General features: G+C 44.5%; 1 protein-coding gene across 17 annotated transcripts in view; it reads right to left on the reverse strand.

The window, feature by feature from the left end:
• The window catches only part of EBF1 (EBF transcription factor 1), a 312,571-nt gene that overhangs the window by 292,563 nt on the left and 3,065 nt on the right, over positions 1–16,943 (reverse strand). For all 17 annotated transcript variants that reach the window (XM_040573757.1, XM_040573756.1, XM_040573755.1 and 14 more), the window contains exons 4-6: positions 16,804–16,859; positions 7,579–7,652; positions 1,084–1,152 (exon numbers count right to left, since the gene is read on the reverse strand). In XM_040573757.1, coding sequence (XP_040429691.1) covers positions 1,084–1,152; positions 7,579–7,652; positions 16,804–16,859 — 199 coding nt within the window. The remainder of the gene's footprint in view (positions 1–1,083; positions 1,153–7,578; positions 7,653–16,803; positions 16,860–16,943) is intronic.

Genomic DNA, 16,943 nt, shown 5'->3' on the forward strand with positions numbered 1-16,943 from the left:
ACCCCCCTCCTCCCTGCCTGGCACTCCGCACACCGAACCCCTTCACCTTTTGTCATAAAACCGCACACACTGGCATGGAAGGCACTTTGAACCTCATATAGCAAACATTAACTCAGACAATAACGCCAGGAGAAGCACACCACTCTATACTCCCGCTCCTGTATGCATAGATAGTTTCCCTTCAGGGTCCCTGTATGCGCAGATTAGCGCAGTGGTATTGCTTTCGCCAGCTGATGACAGACAGATTCAGTACTTCATGGCCATTTAACTCTTATAGAGTAATGCTGCATAATAACCTGGTTATTGCGCACGGCTTCGTACAATGATTTTTGACAATTAAAATGTAAAAATGACTATTTGGTACCATTTTGCATAATTTGCAAGCACAGAAACTGCACATGGCTCAGAACAACTAAAATAGATGTATTGTGCTACAGTGATTTACTCGGTGATGTCAGATTAGCAATATGGATCTGTTTAAAAACACAATAATTAAGATGGGCAAAAACGAATTAATCAACTGACAATACAGTCAAAATAGTATTCCAACCAAAGAAAATCACAGGAGAAAAAACCCTTAGTTTGCAGATCTATTTTTTTAACTGTTTTTATGCATAAATAAAAACCTTAAAATGTAGATGGATTGCACCCAACAGAACTACTGTAGCTAAAAGTGATAATGATTCAAACATTTTTCAAATAAAAGTTAAATATTTATAAGCACCCAACCACATTTCATAAATCACAAACTATTATTATTTTATTCCTGAAGCTTCCCTGGCACAGCATGTGAATTGAGCCACAGAAAGTCAGAAAGAAAAATCTCTTCTTTATGCACATGAATCAGTTGCAAGCATTGGAGCCCTCCAACGAGCAGGTCGCTCCGTTAGCCTCCATATGGCCCTTCCATGGTAATCGCAATTGCAAAGCACAACTAATTTGGTATCAAAAACAAAATTTCCTCCATATATACTCCTATTTCTTCCCCATTAGCAACACAGGGCAGGTGTTTCATTATAATGAGGAGGAAAAGGAAAAAAAAAAAAAAAAAAGCAAATCGAAGGAAACAATAGCAGTCCTTACCTGTCAATTATCACTGGATCTGATGGAGTCTCATTTCTGTTGCCACAGCTTTTCTTGTCACAACAGCGGCTACAGAGCAAAAGTGAAAGGATTTAGTGCGACCATTACACTGTAAAATCATCATTACGAACATGGTGGGTTCAAATTGCCGGCTAGAGTTACCGCTCCGTCCCTGCCTGGAAATCAGTCAAATGCAGTGGGTCACATATGGGTTAATTACTGTGTTTAACTTCTTGCACAGCTGGTTAACAATGGAAAATATAAAAAGAGAGGGGTTTTGCCCCTTTCACAAATAATAATTCAAGGATCATCCGAAACAGGGAGACCTGTCTATTTGCGGTCTCTTATCCATGGGGTTTAACAGTTGTCCCATATGCATATGCACTCAGAATAAGGTTGCTTTTTATTTCATGAACACAGCTTTTACATTTGCTTATCACTTACGTTATGTGGCCGCACAGTATTCCTACTTTTACACAGTGCTGAAGTCTCAGCTGCCGGGAAATCTCTCCCCAAAATCCAAAAGCACAATTATTCTCCCTCTAAGAAATATTTCTGTTAAGTGGGGAGCTAAAATGCAAGCACCACCGGGCTGTTATGTGGGAGTGTGTCTGTTTTCCTTTTTTTTTGGAGCATGCTGATGCCTGCTCGTGCCAGGAGAGCACCATGCTGTGGGTGGTGCCCGCAGCGGGTCAGGTGCAAAGCCGGCACTTGAAGCACCAGCTCCGTCTGCCAGAGCCTGGCGCCATCACTGCCCTCAGGGCTCAGACTTTGAACGAAGGTGGCTTGGTGTTTCTGCAGAGATGTTAAATGGTTGGGATGAGCCCTTGTTGTGGGGACTGGCCATCAGAGCCTTGCTCCTGCAGGGAGCAGAGACCCCGGGCGTGTGGATGGCACCCTGTGGTGGCACCAAGGGGCAGGGCACGGGGCCACCCCTTTGGCTCTCCCTAGCCAGACGTGGGTACACTTCACTGCTCAACAAAATTCCTGGAGAACCCAAGCCCTGTGCCACATGCCTTTGGGAATCACCATGCTCGTTCCAAGTGGTGTCCCAGGGCCTGCACATCGCCGTGTGTCAGCAGTTGGCTTTGTGCATCCAGCAGTGGCCGCCCGCTACTTGCCCTCCCGCTTGGGTGGACTATTTTCTTTTCCCCAAAAGGTGGAAGAACATCAGCGCAGGAAGAAGCCCACAGAAGTGCCATGCTATATAAATAGCCCTGTTGGGAGTATGACAAAGGTTCTCTTGTGTTGCTGAACAATAGAGTGAATAATATACAGTTACCCACCAAGATTAGCAATAAAGCAACTAACCACACTAAAGATAACAAAAAAAAAAGGGGGGGGGGGGGGGGGGCCTTTTACAAAAACAGACTGTTTAAACATGGTTTCCAAAAGAAAAAAAAAATTGTTTTCAAAGAGAGGAAAATACATAATTCTTTTCACCGCAAAAAGCTTCAAGGCAACTATTCAGGGCTGAAACTTTTCACAGTTAACACATGTGCGGTATCTTCATTTCGGTGGAAGTTACATTGTTTAGGATTGCCAAAAAAAACTGCTTAATTTTACAGCACAATACCACAATTGATCCACCAAAAAAATGCAAGAGCCTTGGCACCCAGAAAGCATTAAAATTTAGGAAGGAATAAAATATGCTGTAGGTAAATAGTCATGTGGACGTTCGGGGGGCTTTTTTGCCTATAAAAGGACTTGTCATTGGAGTGCAGCTAGAATGTGTGGGGTGAGAAAATTTACCCACAAACAAGGCAATAAAAACTGCTAATCATTTTTAAATGATTAAAATGTAATTAGAAACAGAGTTGGCACAAGTTAAGACAATGCAGTTCTTGTGACTGAAGCGAATCAGGGCTAGTCCTGACATTCTCCCAGCAGACTGCAGGGACAGAAATTGCCACGCTAACGCAGGCGAGCGAAGGTTCCCAGGCTCCCCGCTGCGCCGGGCAGACCCCCGCATCCCCCCGCACCTTCCCGGGTGCTGGCCCAGAGGTGCTCCAGCCCCAAGTGGGACAGAGCCACGAGGTGGCCGGCTGAGGACAGTGTGGCTTGGAGAGCAGGGAGGACACGGCGCTGCTCATGGGGTGGCCTCTTCGCTTGGCTCGGGTGTCCCAAGAGGATGTCCCAGTAGGCCTGAGCCATAGCAAGAGGCCTTTTAAAAATAAAAAGTCAAGCTAAGGTTTATTAACTTAGTAGTAGTAGTAGTCTCCCCGTCACCAGCAGAATTTGAGGCCTCATCTACCTTTGTTTTTCTATACATAAAATCAAGGCATCATACAAACCCTGAGTTTTAGATCACTTCTCATGGCACAATAAGCGTTCAGCTTGCTTCGGAAGCTTTGGCTTTTAGTGTTTGCTGGACACTTGGAAAAAGTTCCTAAACGTTCAGTGCCCTTTTTCTGCTTTCCCCAAAGGAATCTTAAAACTCCCAGGAGTTTCTCCATGTTTCCAAGAAGCCCTCCAGCTCCCCACAGGATCTGAAGGTGCAGCGAGAGGCTCCAACTGCCAGCTCCTGCACTGTCCCTCTGGGATGTCCCTCCCTGGGTGGGACAAGGAGCCAGGGCTCAAGCAACATGTCACTCTGGCTCACAATAAGAAACTGCAAAAACTGCTTGGTTTGTTTTTAAAACAAATAGTCCTCAATAGTAACGCAGCCCTCTGGGGACCTGCTGCCCTCCTGCTGCCTTGCTCCGCATCTTCCTCCTCCCTTTCCCTTCCCCACGCTGGAGCATCCCTTTTCCATGCTACCTGGTCCCCACTATGGGCACACAGGAGTTTGCCACCTCACCCTGGCACCCTGCACCCCAAAACCTCCCCATCCCCAAGCCAGCACAGCAGCCACAAGCATCGCTGCCCAGAGGAGCCCTGCTTTGTGTATCCGCGCGCTCGGGCTTTCTGCGGGGACAATGAACAATGAGAAATTACGGGGTGATGGCACGTGGCCAGCGCAAATGCGACTTTCCGATCATTTAGCTGCCAGGCTCTAACAAGTCGTTAGCGAGTCCGCGTGGGACATCTTGCAGCAGCTCCCGGCAAGGCGGGCTGCAGCCCACAGCCATGCGGCCCCTGCCCCACATGGGCTCCTCGCTCCCGAGCGCTGAGGTGCGGAAGGTTCTCGACAAAACAGCTGTTAAGATTTTATTTTCCAAAGACAAAAACCATATTTTACTCCGACCTCATTCTCAGAAATCACTGAACCATTTTAGCTGAAACTTTCCAAAGAAAGTCAGCCTCAGGCTGACACCCTGCAAAGGACATTTCAGCCAGAACAGTTTAAGTTTGGCAAAGCTGTAAGCCACTGAAGGTTTCATAATGGAAATTGTTGAGGCAATATTAACTATAGATGTCCCTCCCCATGCTCCTACAATAGTAATAAATTCCACCAAGGCTGTGAATTCTCCCCAGCTATTAGCATTTTTGCCAACAGCATAGATTTTATATTTGACAAAATACAATGAAAGCCTTTGAAATAAACAGCCACCTGAAGCAAACCTCAGCCCCGCTTCCCTACCACAGCCAGGACGCTCCTGTACATTTGAATTCTTTGTCTTATCCATGCCATAGTTGGAGTATACTATAAATACCCAGCTTTGTCACATAAATGCAAAGTTTTATTGTGCAGTTAGCCTTGATAGAAAGCACTGCTGAAAGTTGTTTAGAAATTAAATATCTAAAACAAGCTATTTTAAAATACAGAGCCCTCACTATTTCATGTCTGAAATGAAGAAATTTCATCTTAGGGAGAGCAAGCTGTCTTTCACACCATATGGCTAATGGTAGTGCATAGCAATTAGCTGGGCTGATTAATGGGGAACAGACTCTAATTTTATGCTTATAATTGAGGCTGCATTTGCACCCCTGGTGCAAATTCAGCACATCCCAACTTCCACTTACAACAGGCAAGAAATCAAGAGAAACAGAATGGTGTGGAGAGAGATTTTTTTCCCCTTCTAGACCCCTAAAGAGCATCAGATTTGCAATTTAAAAGAGTGTTAGCAGCACAATAGATGACAGATTTGTGCAATAGGGTCAAGCGGCCTGGTAAACAAACAGCACCCTCTTACAAATGTATAGGCAGAAGAGGAAATGGGGAATATCTAATATGAGCTGTAAGAAATTTGAATACATCTCCCCCACCCCGTCAGACACACATTTGCCTACCGTGGTCAGATTTTTTTTTTTTTTTTTTTTTTTTTTGCTACCCCTCCACCTTATGCTCGTGAAATACAAAGCCAGGACTGGCAGTAAACAAATCCAAGGAGAGGAATAAAGCTCCTGATTAAGCGAATTTTGAGAACAAAAAAAAAGCATAAAGTGCTTTAATAAAGGGAAAGACGGCTCCAAATGACGTAGCACATCTTTCCACATTCCCAGAACGGAAATAATTTTATCTCAGTCAAACTATATTGACACGGCTGTAAATCTTTGATGTAGCTCTTCTGGTTAAAACTCAGCCTCCTATGTAAAGTTTCCATTTATTTATTACTCTTGATGTTTCTAAAGTATTTGTAATAAAATTAACGCATTACATAGGTAAGCCTTCCTGCTGCACTAGGGCTTGGTGAGAGTGTCCCGGTGCTGGCAGGGGCTGCTGCAGGGACGGATGCTCCTCTCCTCACTGCTGGCCTCCGACCGCTCTGCAGAGCTGCAAAGGCTCCACTCCTAAGTTTGGGTGCTAAGCCAGAGTCGCAGGCAGATTAATTCCTACCTCAAAACCTTGCGGTCTAAGAGCCAACAGAGCACATCACCCAAGGCTAAGAGCACATTCAGGCCCCAATGCCACAGGCACTTGCGCTTAATTTCACCCACTGTTTCACTGGGCTTCTTACACCAGAAAAGCAAAGCGTGCACTTCAGCCTTATCAGGTCAGGGGCCTCCTTTAATATTTCCATGAATTGTTCCTAGCTAGGTATCTAGTGCGAAAGCGGTGCTAATTGGGCCAATGAATTTTAGGGCAATTATGAGTTGTCAGCGTGACTGGGTTTCCATTTGGAAAGGGAGAACTGGCCGGGAGTCCTCAGCAAAGCAACGCCCCCGCTCCCAGCAGCGGCAGCAGCTCCAGCACCTCTTGGAGGTCCCTGTCTGCTCTCAGATGGCTCTCAACGGGCTCTCTGGTTTCCCAGAAAAAGCCAAACCTGCTGAACGAAGCAGCCTGGAAAAATAGGATATGGAAACTAAAAATCCCTCAAGTCCTGCAAGTTGTGGGGTTGCATGGGGTTGGCAAAGCAAGGAGAGCAGCTCCCTCCTCTCTGCCGGCATTGCAGGGAGCTGCCCTCGAGCTGGGTTTTATCAGAGAGGAGCCATTGGGAAGGACCAAACATGCAGATCCCCAAGAATGAAGAAACATAACTAAAAAATAATAATAATAAAAAAATCAACCAGCAGAGAAGTTTCCATCTGAATATTTTGTCTAAGACTCTCCCCCACCAGGAAACCCTCATCCAAGTTTATTCTCTTAGAAGTGGGTACCAGTTTTTACCCTCAAGTTACTCCTTTTTAGTAAATGTGTTTTGTAAAAGTTACAACGCATGCAATGGCATTTTTACAGTCTTAAAACAACTGATTGTAACAATGAGCTTATGCAAGAACGCCTCGTCTTCCACCAGGGAATTATTTTCTGCCATCGAATAACATGTAACAAATGAGTTTTTCAGACATGCAAAAACACCCACTAACTTTAATGAGACTGCAAGGTCAAGCTCTCCTAGGTGTTGGAGGGGTCTTTGAGAAGATGCTGCCTTCCCTGCAGCGGGAAGGAAGCAGAAGAGGCTTCACCTATTGCTACCAGCCAGAAAGGAGAAGGAAGTAGCTGCCTGCCGCAGAAGCGCCGCACCCGGGGAAGAAGATATTTGACTGTCCCGAATTTAAGCGACCAGCCCCAGGCGGGAACGTTCAGGGGAACATAGCGCAGGGCAGGGCCAGATCTGCCTGGGGAAGTTTGATGAAAAGCAAAAAACAGCCGGTGCTGGGCTGGGGGAGCATCCCTGCTTGGCTCGGGCTGCATGGGCAGCGGGCGAGCAGCTGGAGGGGCAGCGGGCTGCAGGGCAGGAGGCTGCAGGGCAGCCCAGCCTCGGCCAACAGCCCAAAAGCCTCCTGGCTTCCCATCCTCCTGCACATCCACAGGCAAACAGAAATGACTGCTTTGTCATTTTTCTGGGGATGTTTTCTTGGGAATATTGGGGGGGGAGGGAATAGGGAGAGGCTATAACTGACTCTTAATTTTGGTGAAGAGACCTTTCGTGGGCTACAGAGTCTAAATGCAAACCAGTAGCGTGCTGTTAAGGAAAACTCTTTATAAATTGAAAACTGCTGTGACGACTGAGACCTTGCTGCTAATTACTCACACCGAACTGTGTTATTTTTGGATTGTTTAATGCAAGAAAGATAAATTTAAGTCCTAAAATAGCTGCAGGTTCAACCTAGATTTTGAGAGACAGATTCATCTTCTCATCACTAATTAGCTGGAAGCAGGGTAGCTCTTACCTGCACATTATTTCATGCGTGAGCAGAACTCGGCACATTTCTGGGTTCTTGTCTTGGCCTTCATACACTATCGCCTAGAAACAAAACACATTTTTAGCTGTGCATCAAGTGGAGTTTGGAGAAAGCAAAAAAGGCATCACAGTAACTGAGCGCGCAGCCGGCATTGCAAGCTAAGTCGCGGGGTAGGGAGACGGCGTCACCGCTGAACCTGCTAAAGATTTGTGGTTGGAAAACAACACAAGCTGAGTACAGCTAAATTCCCTCCTCGCCGTTGCACATCTCTCAAGCTGTGTGTAGGATGGGTTTTTTTAGTAGTCAAGACAACCACAATTTTCTTTTCAATTCAGAATAAAATATAAACCTAATAGCATTAAAAGAAAGGGGAAAAAAAAAAAAAGAAACAACAGCAAGGCTTGGCATACTTTGGGTCCTATTCATTAAAAAAAAAAAAAAAAAAAAAAAAAGGACAGAAAGAAGAGAGCTCATGCATTTTTAATTCCAAAAGCTGCACACTGCGCAGCCCAGGCACTTTCCTGGTAGCTCCTGGAAGCGCTTGGGCCTGATTCTGCCCCCGAAGCTCACAATCCAGAGAGCAGCTCTGGAGCTGCAGGGATATAAATAAGTGAGAGGCAGGCCCTGCCAGAGGATACCAAAACAAACAGAGGATAAACCAGCCTGGGAAGTTTGACTCTGAGATAGCACGGGGAGAAGGCTTTGAGTTAAAACTGTGGAAAGACGGTGCCTTTCAAAAAGAGTCGATTTTTGCAGCCCTCCCACCAGCAGGACCGGGAGCGACGGCGAGGGATCGGCGTCACATACCAGCAGAGTTACCGCTCGCTCTAGAGAGTTTCCATCTGATTGGGACAGAGTTTTGCTTTCTGCCCACACACACACACAGCCCTGGCTTGTCACTGCTGATTCACCCCCAAAATACCAGCAGCTGGGCAGTATCTGCTCCAGGTTGTCCCATTGCCTCCAGCAGCAAATCAAGACAGAAAAGAAATTGCCTTTGCAACAGCAACTTTTGATGGCACTGAGGTTCCTGAATCTTTCAGGGTGCCAGTGCACAGCTGGGATCAGATCAATGAGCCTGCTTCCCAGCGTCAGTCCTGCCCTCAGCCCGTAGTGGGACCCTGCCAGCCTCTAAAACACAGACTTAGGAAGAAGAAATCGGGGAAACAAACCCTGCAGGTAAAATGACATCTGATATGGGTATCCTTAAAGCTAACATTAAATTAGTTTTCGAAAGTTAAAAAAAAAAAAAAAGTAGGTTATATGGAGGAAATATATTTTATGGGATGAGACAGTTCTGATAAGGAAGTGTGGAAAATACCTTATTTTTTTCTCATTAGTATCTTGATACATAATGAAGTGAGATCATGTGAACTGCTTTCCCAGTCCTTGCAAATATAACCTGCTAAGGGTAAGAGGTGTCGTACCTACAATGGAGGCATGATTCCCAGGACACACAAATCTGAAGAGGCATGAGCTGATTTTTAACACCATGATATTAGTAATGCTCAATCTTAATCATATGAATTATAAAATGATTTAGCAATTCTATAAACAATACCAGGAATGGCTCCGTGTTGTCTCTGCTAATTTAAATCCTTCCCTTTCAGTTTTGCTGCGTGCATTTACCCACAACCTGGGAGCCAGTATAATTTTGCTGCTGATGAGATAGAACAGAGAGCTCTGGTGCCATTGCACCGGTACAGAGCATCACCAGCTTTTGCCCTCAGTCCAACCAGAGAGGGACACAAGCTGTGAACCCAGCACATGCAGGGGACACAAATGTGGCTGTAGGACACATGCAAAGCCCTCACAGCACAGCCACCAGTAAAAGCCCTGACCCACGCTGGGACCTCGCTTCCCTGGCGGCTGCTGGATGAAGCACATAGGGATGCTTTCCCAGCAGTGCCCAGGGGCTACAGCTGGTTTGGAAGATGCCCGTACAGACGTGCATGGGGATGTACGTCAGGAATTGGGACAAATTCAGAAGATCTGTATTTCCATGCCTTAAAAGAGAAGATGGGATGAAGATTCTAGCCAAAACCAGGGAACCAAAGGAATCAGCTGACAACAGCGGGATCAGCAGAGACACTGCAAAGACTCCAGAAAACCCCAGACCAGGTTGTACCTGGCAGTGGGACCGGCCAGGTACAGGCCAAGCTTAGGGCTCTTGTTGGACCTAATCAACAAATAATCAAAGAATAATCTGCTTCTGAGAACGCAGAGCAGATCTGCTTCTGAGGCCTTTAGTGGAGACGAACACCTCCGGTCCCCCCTCGCCTGGCACAGCATGAGATGGTGCCCAAGAGAGGACTGCTGGGCTTGGCTCCCCCTTCTTAGAATTTCAAACCTTAAAATAAATTTGCCCAGCCTGGGTTACCTTATTGCCAGTGAATTCAAGCCAACAGTAGAAATGACCAAGCAGAACACAAAACCTACTTTCTTTTCTCCCCTCCTCTCTCTCTTCCCCTTCTCTTCCTGCTGCTATGCTTACTTAACCTCCAGGTACCCGCTTAAATAACTCAACTAAATAGCAATAATGAGCGGGCAGAGTCAACACTGTGGTACATAATCACCTTGTCTGTTGTGTTTAACGTCAGTGATCCCTTCTTTGCGTGCATGACATTCTTCAGCCTTCGTCTACGTTAAGGATTTGCTTTTCACTTTGTTTGCATTTGACTACTAATATTGCACCGATGCACACCGCGGTTTCTCACTGTTAAGTGCAGGTCCTTCCATACATCCTATTCCACCAGGAATTTCTGGGGAATTTTAGGAAGCAGGAGGAATTGCCGAGTTCACTTCTCATCCCCAACTCCCATTCCTATTTCCCAATTTGCTTGTGCAAATGGGTGTGCAAAGCACCAGCTGTTTACTCCCGTGAATGACTCCCTGAGAGCGTTACAGACCCTCTACCGCCTTTCAAACTGCGCTGCTCTAAAACACTGATTCTACAATTAGTTGCAAAAGGGAAACAGGAACTGCTGAAGTTTCACATCTTTATAGCTGCCAGAAGTATTTTTACAGGAAGGGTCTACGATGTTACCGTTGTGAAAATATTTAACTTTAAGATTTGAAAAGATACTATTTTAACAAAGCAATCTGATTTTTTTTTTTTTAATTAACGTTCAGGCTTTGACGCAGGCTGACTGTGGCAGGAGTCCCCGCCGCACGAACATCATCGCAATTTTGTCAAATAGGGATCACATTAATAAGAGATAAAGTGAAAGTTACAGTGTATAAACTTAGACCACAGTAGAGCTAAAAATAAGCCTGCAAATACACATCAGAGTTGCACAACAAAACACCAGCAAAGGAAATGAAAATTATAGATTTTGTTTTTCCTTTTTGTTTACTTCTTGTAGTTTTGACTCGGTGCATCCCCTAAGCATTTTGAAATAGATTTTCTTCTCCTGAACTTAAATATTTCCCTGCAAAACTCAGCTTACATTTGTAAACCATTACTCACATAAGTAACCTTTCTACAAGAAGCCCCAGTGAGTAACGATCGCTCATGCACAAATGGATTTCAAAATCAGGCCCTGAAAAACTAATGTTGAAATATAAGACTCCTCACTTCCATTTAAATAAAGCTGCATTTAAAAAAAAAAAAAAAAAAAAAAAAAGTTAAATCAAATGCAATTCACTACTTGCCAGCACATAAAAATTACTAAATTGAGCACATCCCAGTCATTTCTAGACAAGTGCATCCAACAATTTGAAAAACTTTTCAGTGAGAGTTCATAAAAAATAAAATAAAGGGGAGGGGGGTAATATAAAAGCCAAGACTACAGTTCTCATTTAAACCAGTTTTTTGCAAGTAAAGACGGCAGGATAAAGCAGTAAAATAGTTGATGAGTAAGTTGGAAAAATATAAAGGCCGATTCCATCCTTAGCTATTCCTGAATAAATCCAGATTTATGCTGGTACAACTGTGGGCAGAATCGCCTCGTAGCGTCAAGTTGCCAGTCAGGCAATCCTGCTCTCTGAGCTGGATGAGAAACAAGCTTGAAGGACTGAGCTCATGGCCATTATAGTATTCAGTTATGTCACAGCCTTGATTTTAAAAGAGGGAGAGAATGAGAGAAATCACCAGCACGCATCTAAATCCACTCGCTTTCAAATTCCTCATCTGTTTCGCAAAACAAACTATCTCCTTTACTGAAATAAAGGAGGAAAAAAAAAACACTCATTAGAATGAGGGTCTTTTCAAAACAGAACTAAAATGATTTGCAGTGACGTATACAGACATACACACAGAGAGAAAATAAAATCCTGGCCCCACCGAATTCAATAGGAGTTTTGCAATTGACTTCAGATGGGCCAGGATTTCACCCAGCGAGGATTAGGCTTGTATCCGCTATATATCTACACAGAGAACGCTGCAAATTCAGTGCATTGCATTTATTTGGCTTCGAGTGCTTAACCCCTAATTACCCAAGTTTTTCACTCCTCGCCCAGGCAGAATTTCTACTCTTCCCAGTACGGTTTATGCCGGACAAGCAGCACAGCACTGGGTCCCCAGGAGAGGACATTTAGTTCGTGCTGCGTCTCAGCGCACAATTCAGTAGCATCTAATTATTTTATCCGGTCTCCCCCTGCCTTTGATACACAGCCTGCTTATCGACGTATTCACACAAATTAAATAAATTTATCTCTCCTAATATGTTCATTTTTAATGGTTTTCAAACATTCACATGGAAACAGCTCTAGCGTAAATATCCCAGAACAAATGGCTGTATATTATACAGGAGGGAGCAGTTGGGCTGCCAGACTGGGAATGCACCAGGCCATCTGGCTCAGGCAGTCTCTCCAAAATCCTCAGCTTTGTTTTCACCCTCAGACTCCAAACAACACATTTTCCACTGTGATGAGTTTACATTTTCCCAAACACAGGTCCTGATCATGCATGCAAATTCCAAACTTCTCCGTTCCTCTCTGTACAAGAAAATTAAAATCACCTGCGCTTCTGACATCTCACCAAAGGAACAAGAAAGCTGCTAAAATCTGGCGCAATGTAAACTTTCCCCGTCACAGGGGTTAGGTTTTGTTTTATGTTTGTGTGAAATTTCTCTGAGTCTGCTGAGGCTCCTCTGAACTTATTGATAACATTTTTTTCCCATGCGTGTAGCTGCCAGAGAAGGGCCAGGCTATGCACAGAATAGAGAGCTGATCAAATATCTGCATACATCAGAGAATATCATAGCGAAAGCAACAGAAAAACCATTTGCATCCAGAGTTACAGTACTGAAAAAAAGCAAAACATAAACAGAGCTCAAGTCTGAAGGAAGGATTTTTGACTCATGAGGGTTCTCAACAATAGACAATAACTATCTTGCAAAACTTATGATTTTTAAGATGCCTGAGCCATATTACCATCCGTTATATCTTATGAATGAGAAAGGCTGAAGGAAAAATGGGTGGGGAACAAGTATGTCAGATTTATTTCCTCCATCTTTCCTAATAGTGAAATATCTCAACTTTATGAAAATACAGCTGAAGAAGTGGAAGGCATCTCTTCTCTGTAAATATATTAAAATCCTCAGACTTGCCTAAAAACTCTGCTTTTATTTGAGCAGACATATTTCACATTTTGCAGGCAATTTCAAAATGCATCATTGTTAACGCCAGACCTACTGCAGTAGAAGCTGCCGGTTTACGGATAGCAACAGCTATAAAGTTTGGGATCCTACGGGGTTTTGAACGCATTAGGAATGTGAACCCAACATAAAATGAGGTGCCAAGATAACATAAAAGAAAATTTAATTAAGACAGCATTGACGCTGAGTGTTGTTACCCTAACTGAAGAGAACTTCCCCCAACATAAACGATTTATGCGCAGTATTTACAATTTTAAAATGACGGGCATGCATTTTAGAGTCAGAGCAAGACTCCTCAAAGGCAGGCAATTACCATCGTACCCAGCACTTCTCTGGGGCCACCACCAAAGGCCAAGCACGTTACCCGGGATATAACTGGAAACGATGCATTTTGAGCCCAGTCCTGCCCGAGTTTCCCGTTCAGAAGTCCCACAGCCCAGACCACCAAGGAGCACGCGTGCAACAAAAGCTCGTGTTTTGAGGGAGCGCATGCATAGTTAATACCTACGCCCTAGACCTGCCCTGGGATGTAGTCGGTGACAAAATTTGTGGTTAGTTCAGTAACGCCACTACCCAGCCCCGCTTCCCATAGTGCATCGCAGCCGGGAGAAAACGTACACAGGCGGCAGCACACAGCCCTCCCCGTGCTACACCTATGGCAAGGCTCGTGGATTAGTTTCTTAGTTGGGCATAGCCACACGAACAATGATAAATCCTGATTTATTCAGATCAAGAACTCCATAGAACAAGGAATATCTACTATTTATTACACACACAGCATCCAGCACAGTGCAGCCCTGCCTGTCTACCTGCTGATATAATGCATGCTGCTAATGGGACATTTAAGTTAAATCTACGAGTGGTCCAACACAGAGAAAGCTAGGTCTGATTTGCAGAATAGATTTTATTTTATCTTACCTAACATAATAATCCGCAGCTGTGCAAAACTTTGCAATTTATAATTGTGAGACAAAGAGAATATAGTTAAATCTGATATGTCCATATATATATATATATATATATATATTCATACTATAAGGAAAGAGCCACAGATACTTTCCTGTACGATCTGGGGAACCTAACTCATTCAAGCTTTGCTTCTGTGGGATTTTTAATTTGCCACCAAAAACCTCAGAGTAGCTGTAATTTCAGTCTGGGAATTCACAATTATTGAGTGTGTGAATGTGCGTGTGTGAGTATTGAGAAGCTACTTGCCAGCTGAAACATGTATGCTTCTGCAACAGTTTCATTTAAAAGTAATCATTTCATTATCCAATTTGTTCTGAGCGTCATGAACTAAAATACTACACCTTCAAGTAGGCTGACAATATATATTTAACTTTCATTAAAAATTAAAGAATTTTCAGACAGTCTTTGCAATATTTAATTACAGTTTGATGATTTGAAAGTTACTTGAGATTCTTCTATATAATTCACTGTCGTAAAATATAAATGATACATTCAACATTTGGGTGAGCTTCTCTCATGTGTTGTACTTCACTTCCTAATAAGCATTCAGTAACCGAAGCGATCACAACTCTGAAATAATTTCACTTTTAAAAAAGAAGGAAAGAAAAAAAAAAAAAAAAAGAAGACAGGAGGGGATTTTAGCCCCTGGCTCCCCAAAAAATACGGACAGGCACATGTCACAGTTTTGACATGACAATGCCCTATTTTTCACAAGCAATTATAGACATGCCTAAAGAAATTATATTTGTGAAACTAATGTTTGTTTAAAACATCCCTTCGCTCCCTGCTTTCTAATATAAGTTCAGAGAGCTTTTGTTCTCAAATCCTCGCTTCTCAACTCCCTTACACTTTACCCAAAATCTTTAATTTGTACTAACTTTGTTTTTGTAAGACTTCCTGAAATCAGACAGATTTTTTTTTCATTGTGAATGTGCTTTAAAGCTACATGGTATGTTTTACAAATAAACTGTATCTCGGGGTTTCTTTCCCCCTTTCTCTCCAAAGACCCTCTGATGACTTGATAATAATGAGAGACCAAGAGGTCAAACAGTGCCTTAGGATGAACTCTTCATATGCAAGATGCCTTTGTTAAGAAAATTATTTTGAAACCATTGCTCTACGTGAGTTCAGGGATCTGTTTTCAACAGGATTATGAACAGAGGCTTTTGCATTTCCGTAATGATAGGAAAGCTATTTAAAGATAATATTTATTGATGGTCTCTCTCATATGGTCTGCAGTGAAATACCCAAGCTCCAAAAGAACTAAAGAGAGTTCACATATCAGAAAGATTTTGTTACTTTTAAGACAAACTAACCTATCCGTGCCTGAAAAACAAGGAACGGCAGCAAACACTTTCCAAGGCTTGCTGTGGAAAAGGGTTTATTGCTGCTGTTTTAATTCCTACAGGGAATGGGCTCTGTTTGGAAGTGTATGGTTTAACAGAGTTCAGATGCATAGTGGACTGTCCAGTAAAATTCATCCAAGTTTCCCCCCCCCCTCCTTTTTTTCCCCTCTCTGTTGAAAGACGGTCTTCAATAGCAGGAAAAGATGTTTTGGGACCATCAAAGAGAGTTTTCTAAAACAAACTTAGCCCTTGGAGCTTTACGTTTTGCTGTAGAAAAAGAAAGCCAAGTAGAAGCCAGGAGTTTTTTTCCCCTGCAGACAACTGGGTTTGAACATACAGAGATTTACTTTGTATCGGTGAAAAAAAAAAAAAAAGCTTATTGTTTTCCTTTTTCTTAGATGAAATAAAATTTAAGAAATTTTTTTTTACAAGCAGAACAGATTTAGGAAAACAACACATCTTAAGGATAAAAGGGTTTAAAAACGTCCCCACTATTTAAAAGAAATGCATTACAAGGCAAAAAGATTCTGACTGAAGCAGAAGGGAAAGCTAGAGCAACGTTTTTTTTAAAAAAGAAGGGAGAATCGATTTGTTCAGACAGTCCCTTTGTAAAAACCCTGCTTTCATACCGAAAAGTGTGGGGTTTTTTACAGGTAGACGCGCACGTTATTACTCTGGAAAGCTAAAGAGCAAGCTCCAAATTCGGGTTAATCCATTTACAAGCACTGCTGCCCTACAGCCCTGCTCGAAGCCGCCCAAGGCGCTCGCCGCTCCCCGCGCAGCTTTTCGGGGGGCTCTTCCGACATGCAAATCCGCCCCGATCTCATCGCTCCTCCTTTACACCCGAGCCCCAGCGCAACTGAAGCAAAGGCAAATCCGAGCCCCGGCGCCCGAGCAGCGGCTTGTGCTCCCAGCGCTTGGTGGGCTGGGGAAAGGGGAGGGGGGGGCCGGGAGGTTAATTCTGACAATTAAGCGGCTAAACAGCCCCCGGCTCGGGCCGGCTGGAGAGCCGCCAGGGTTTTTTTTTTTGCGGAGCTTCCCCCACAGCCCGGCTCCGGGCTGCTCCCCGCGGGGACTCTCCTCGCCTGCCCCGCAGCCCCGCCGTCGGGGTCGGGCCCGGGCCCCCCCCCAGCCCGGCCCTAAAACCCCCGGCGCTGCTCGGGTGCGGAGCGGGGAGCTCGGGCAGCCCCTTTACAATCCAGGGAGGAGCCGCTCCGCACCGTTCAGCACCGGGGGAGGGTTTTTCGCCTCCTCGGGCCGCCCCGCCGAGCCCCGCCGGCCGCCCCCGCAGCACCCACCTGCTTGGTCATGGAGTCGATGAGGCGAACGTAGAAATCCTGCTCCGTCCTGATCCCTGAAACAAGGCAGAGGAGTGAGGAGCGGAGCCGGCCGGCGGCGGTGGGACCGCTCCGGGGCTCGCCCGAGGGCTCGGAGCCGT

Source organism: Cygnus olor, chromosome 14 (assembly GCF_009769625.2).
Source record: "Cygnus olor isolate bCygOlo1 chromosome 14, bCygOlo1.pri.v2, whole genome shotgun sequence".
NCBI classification, from domain to species: Eukaryota; Metazoa; Chordata; class Aves; order Anseriformes; family Anatidae; genus Cygnus; species Cygnus olor.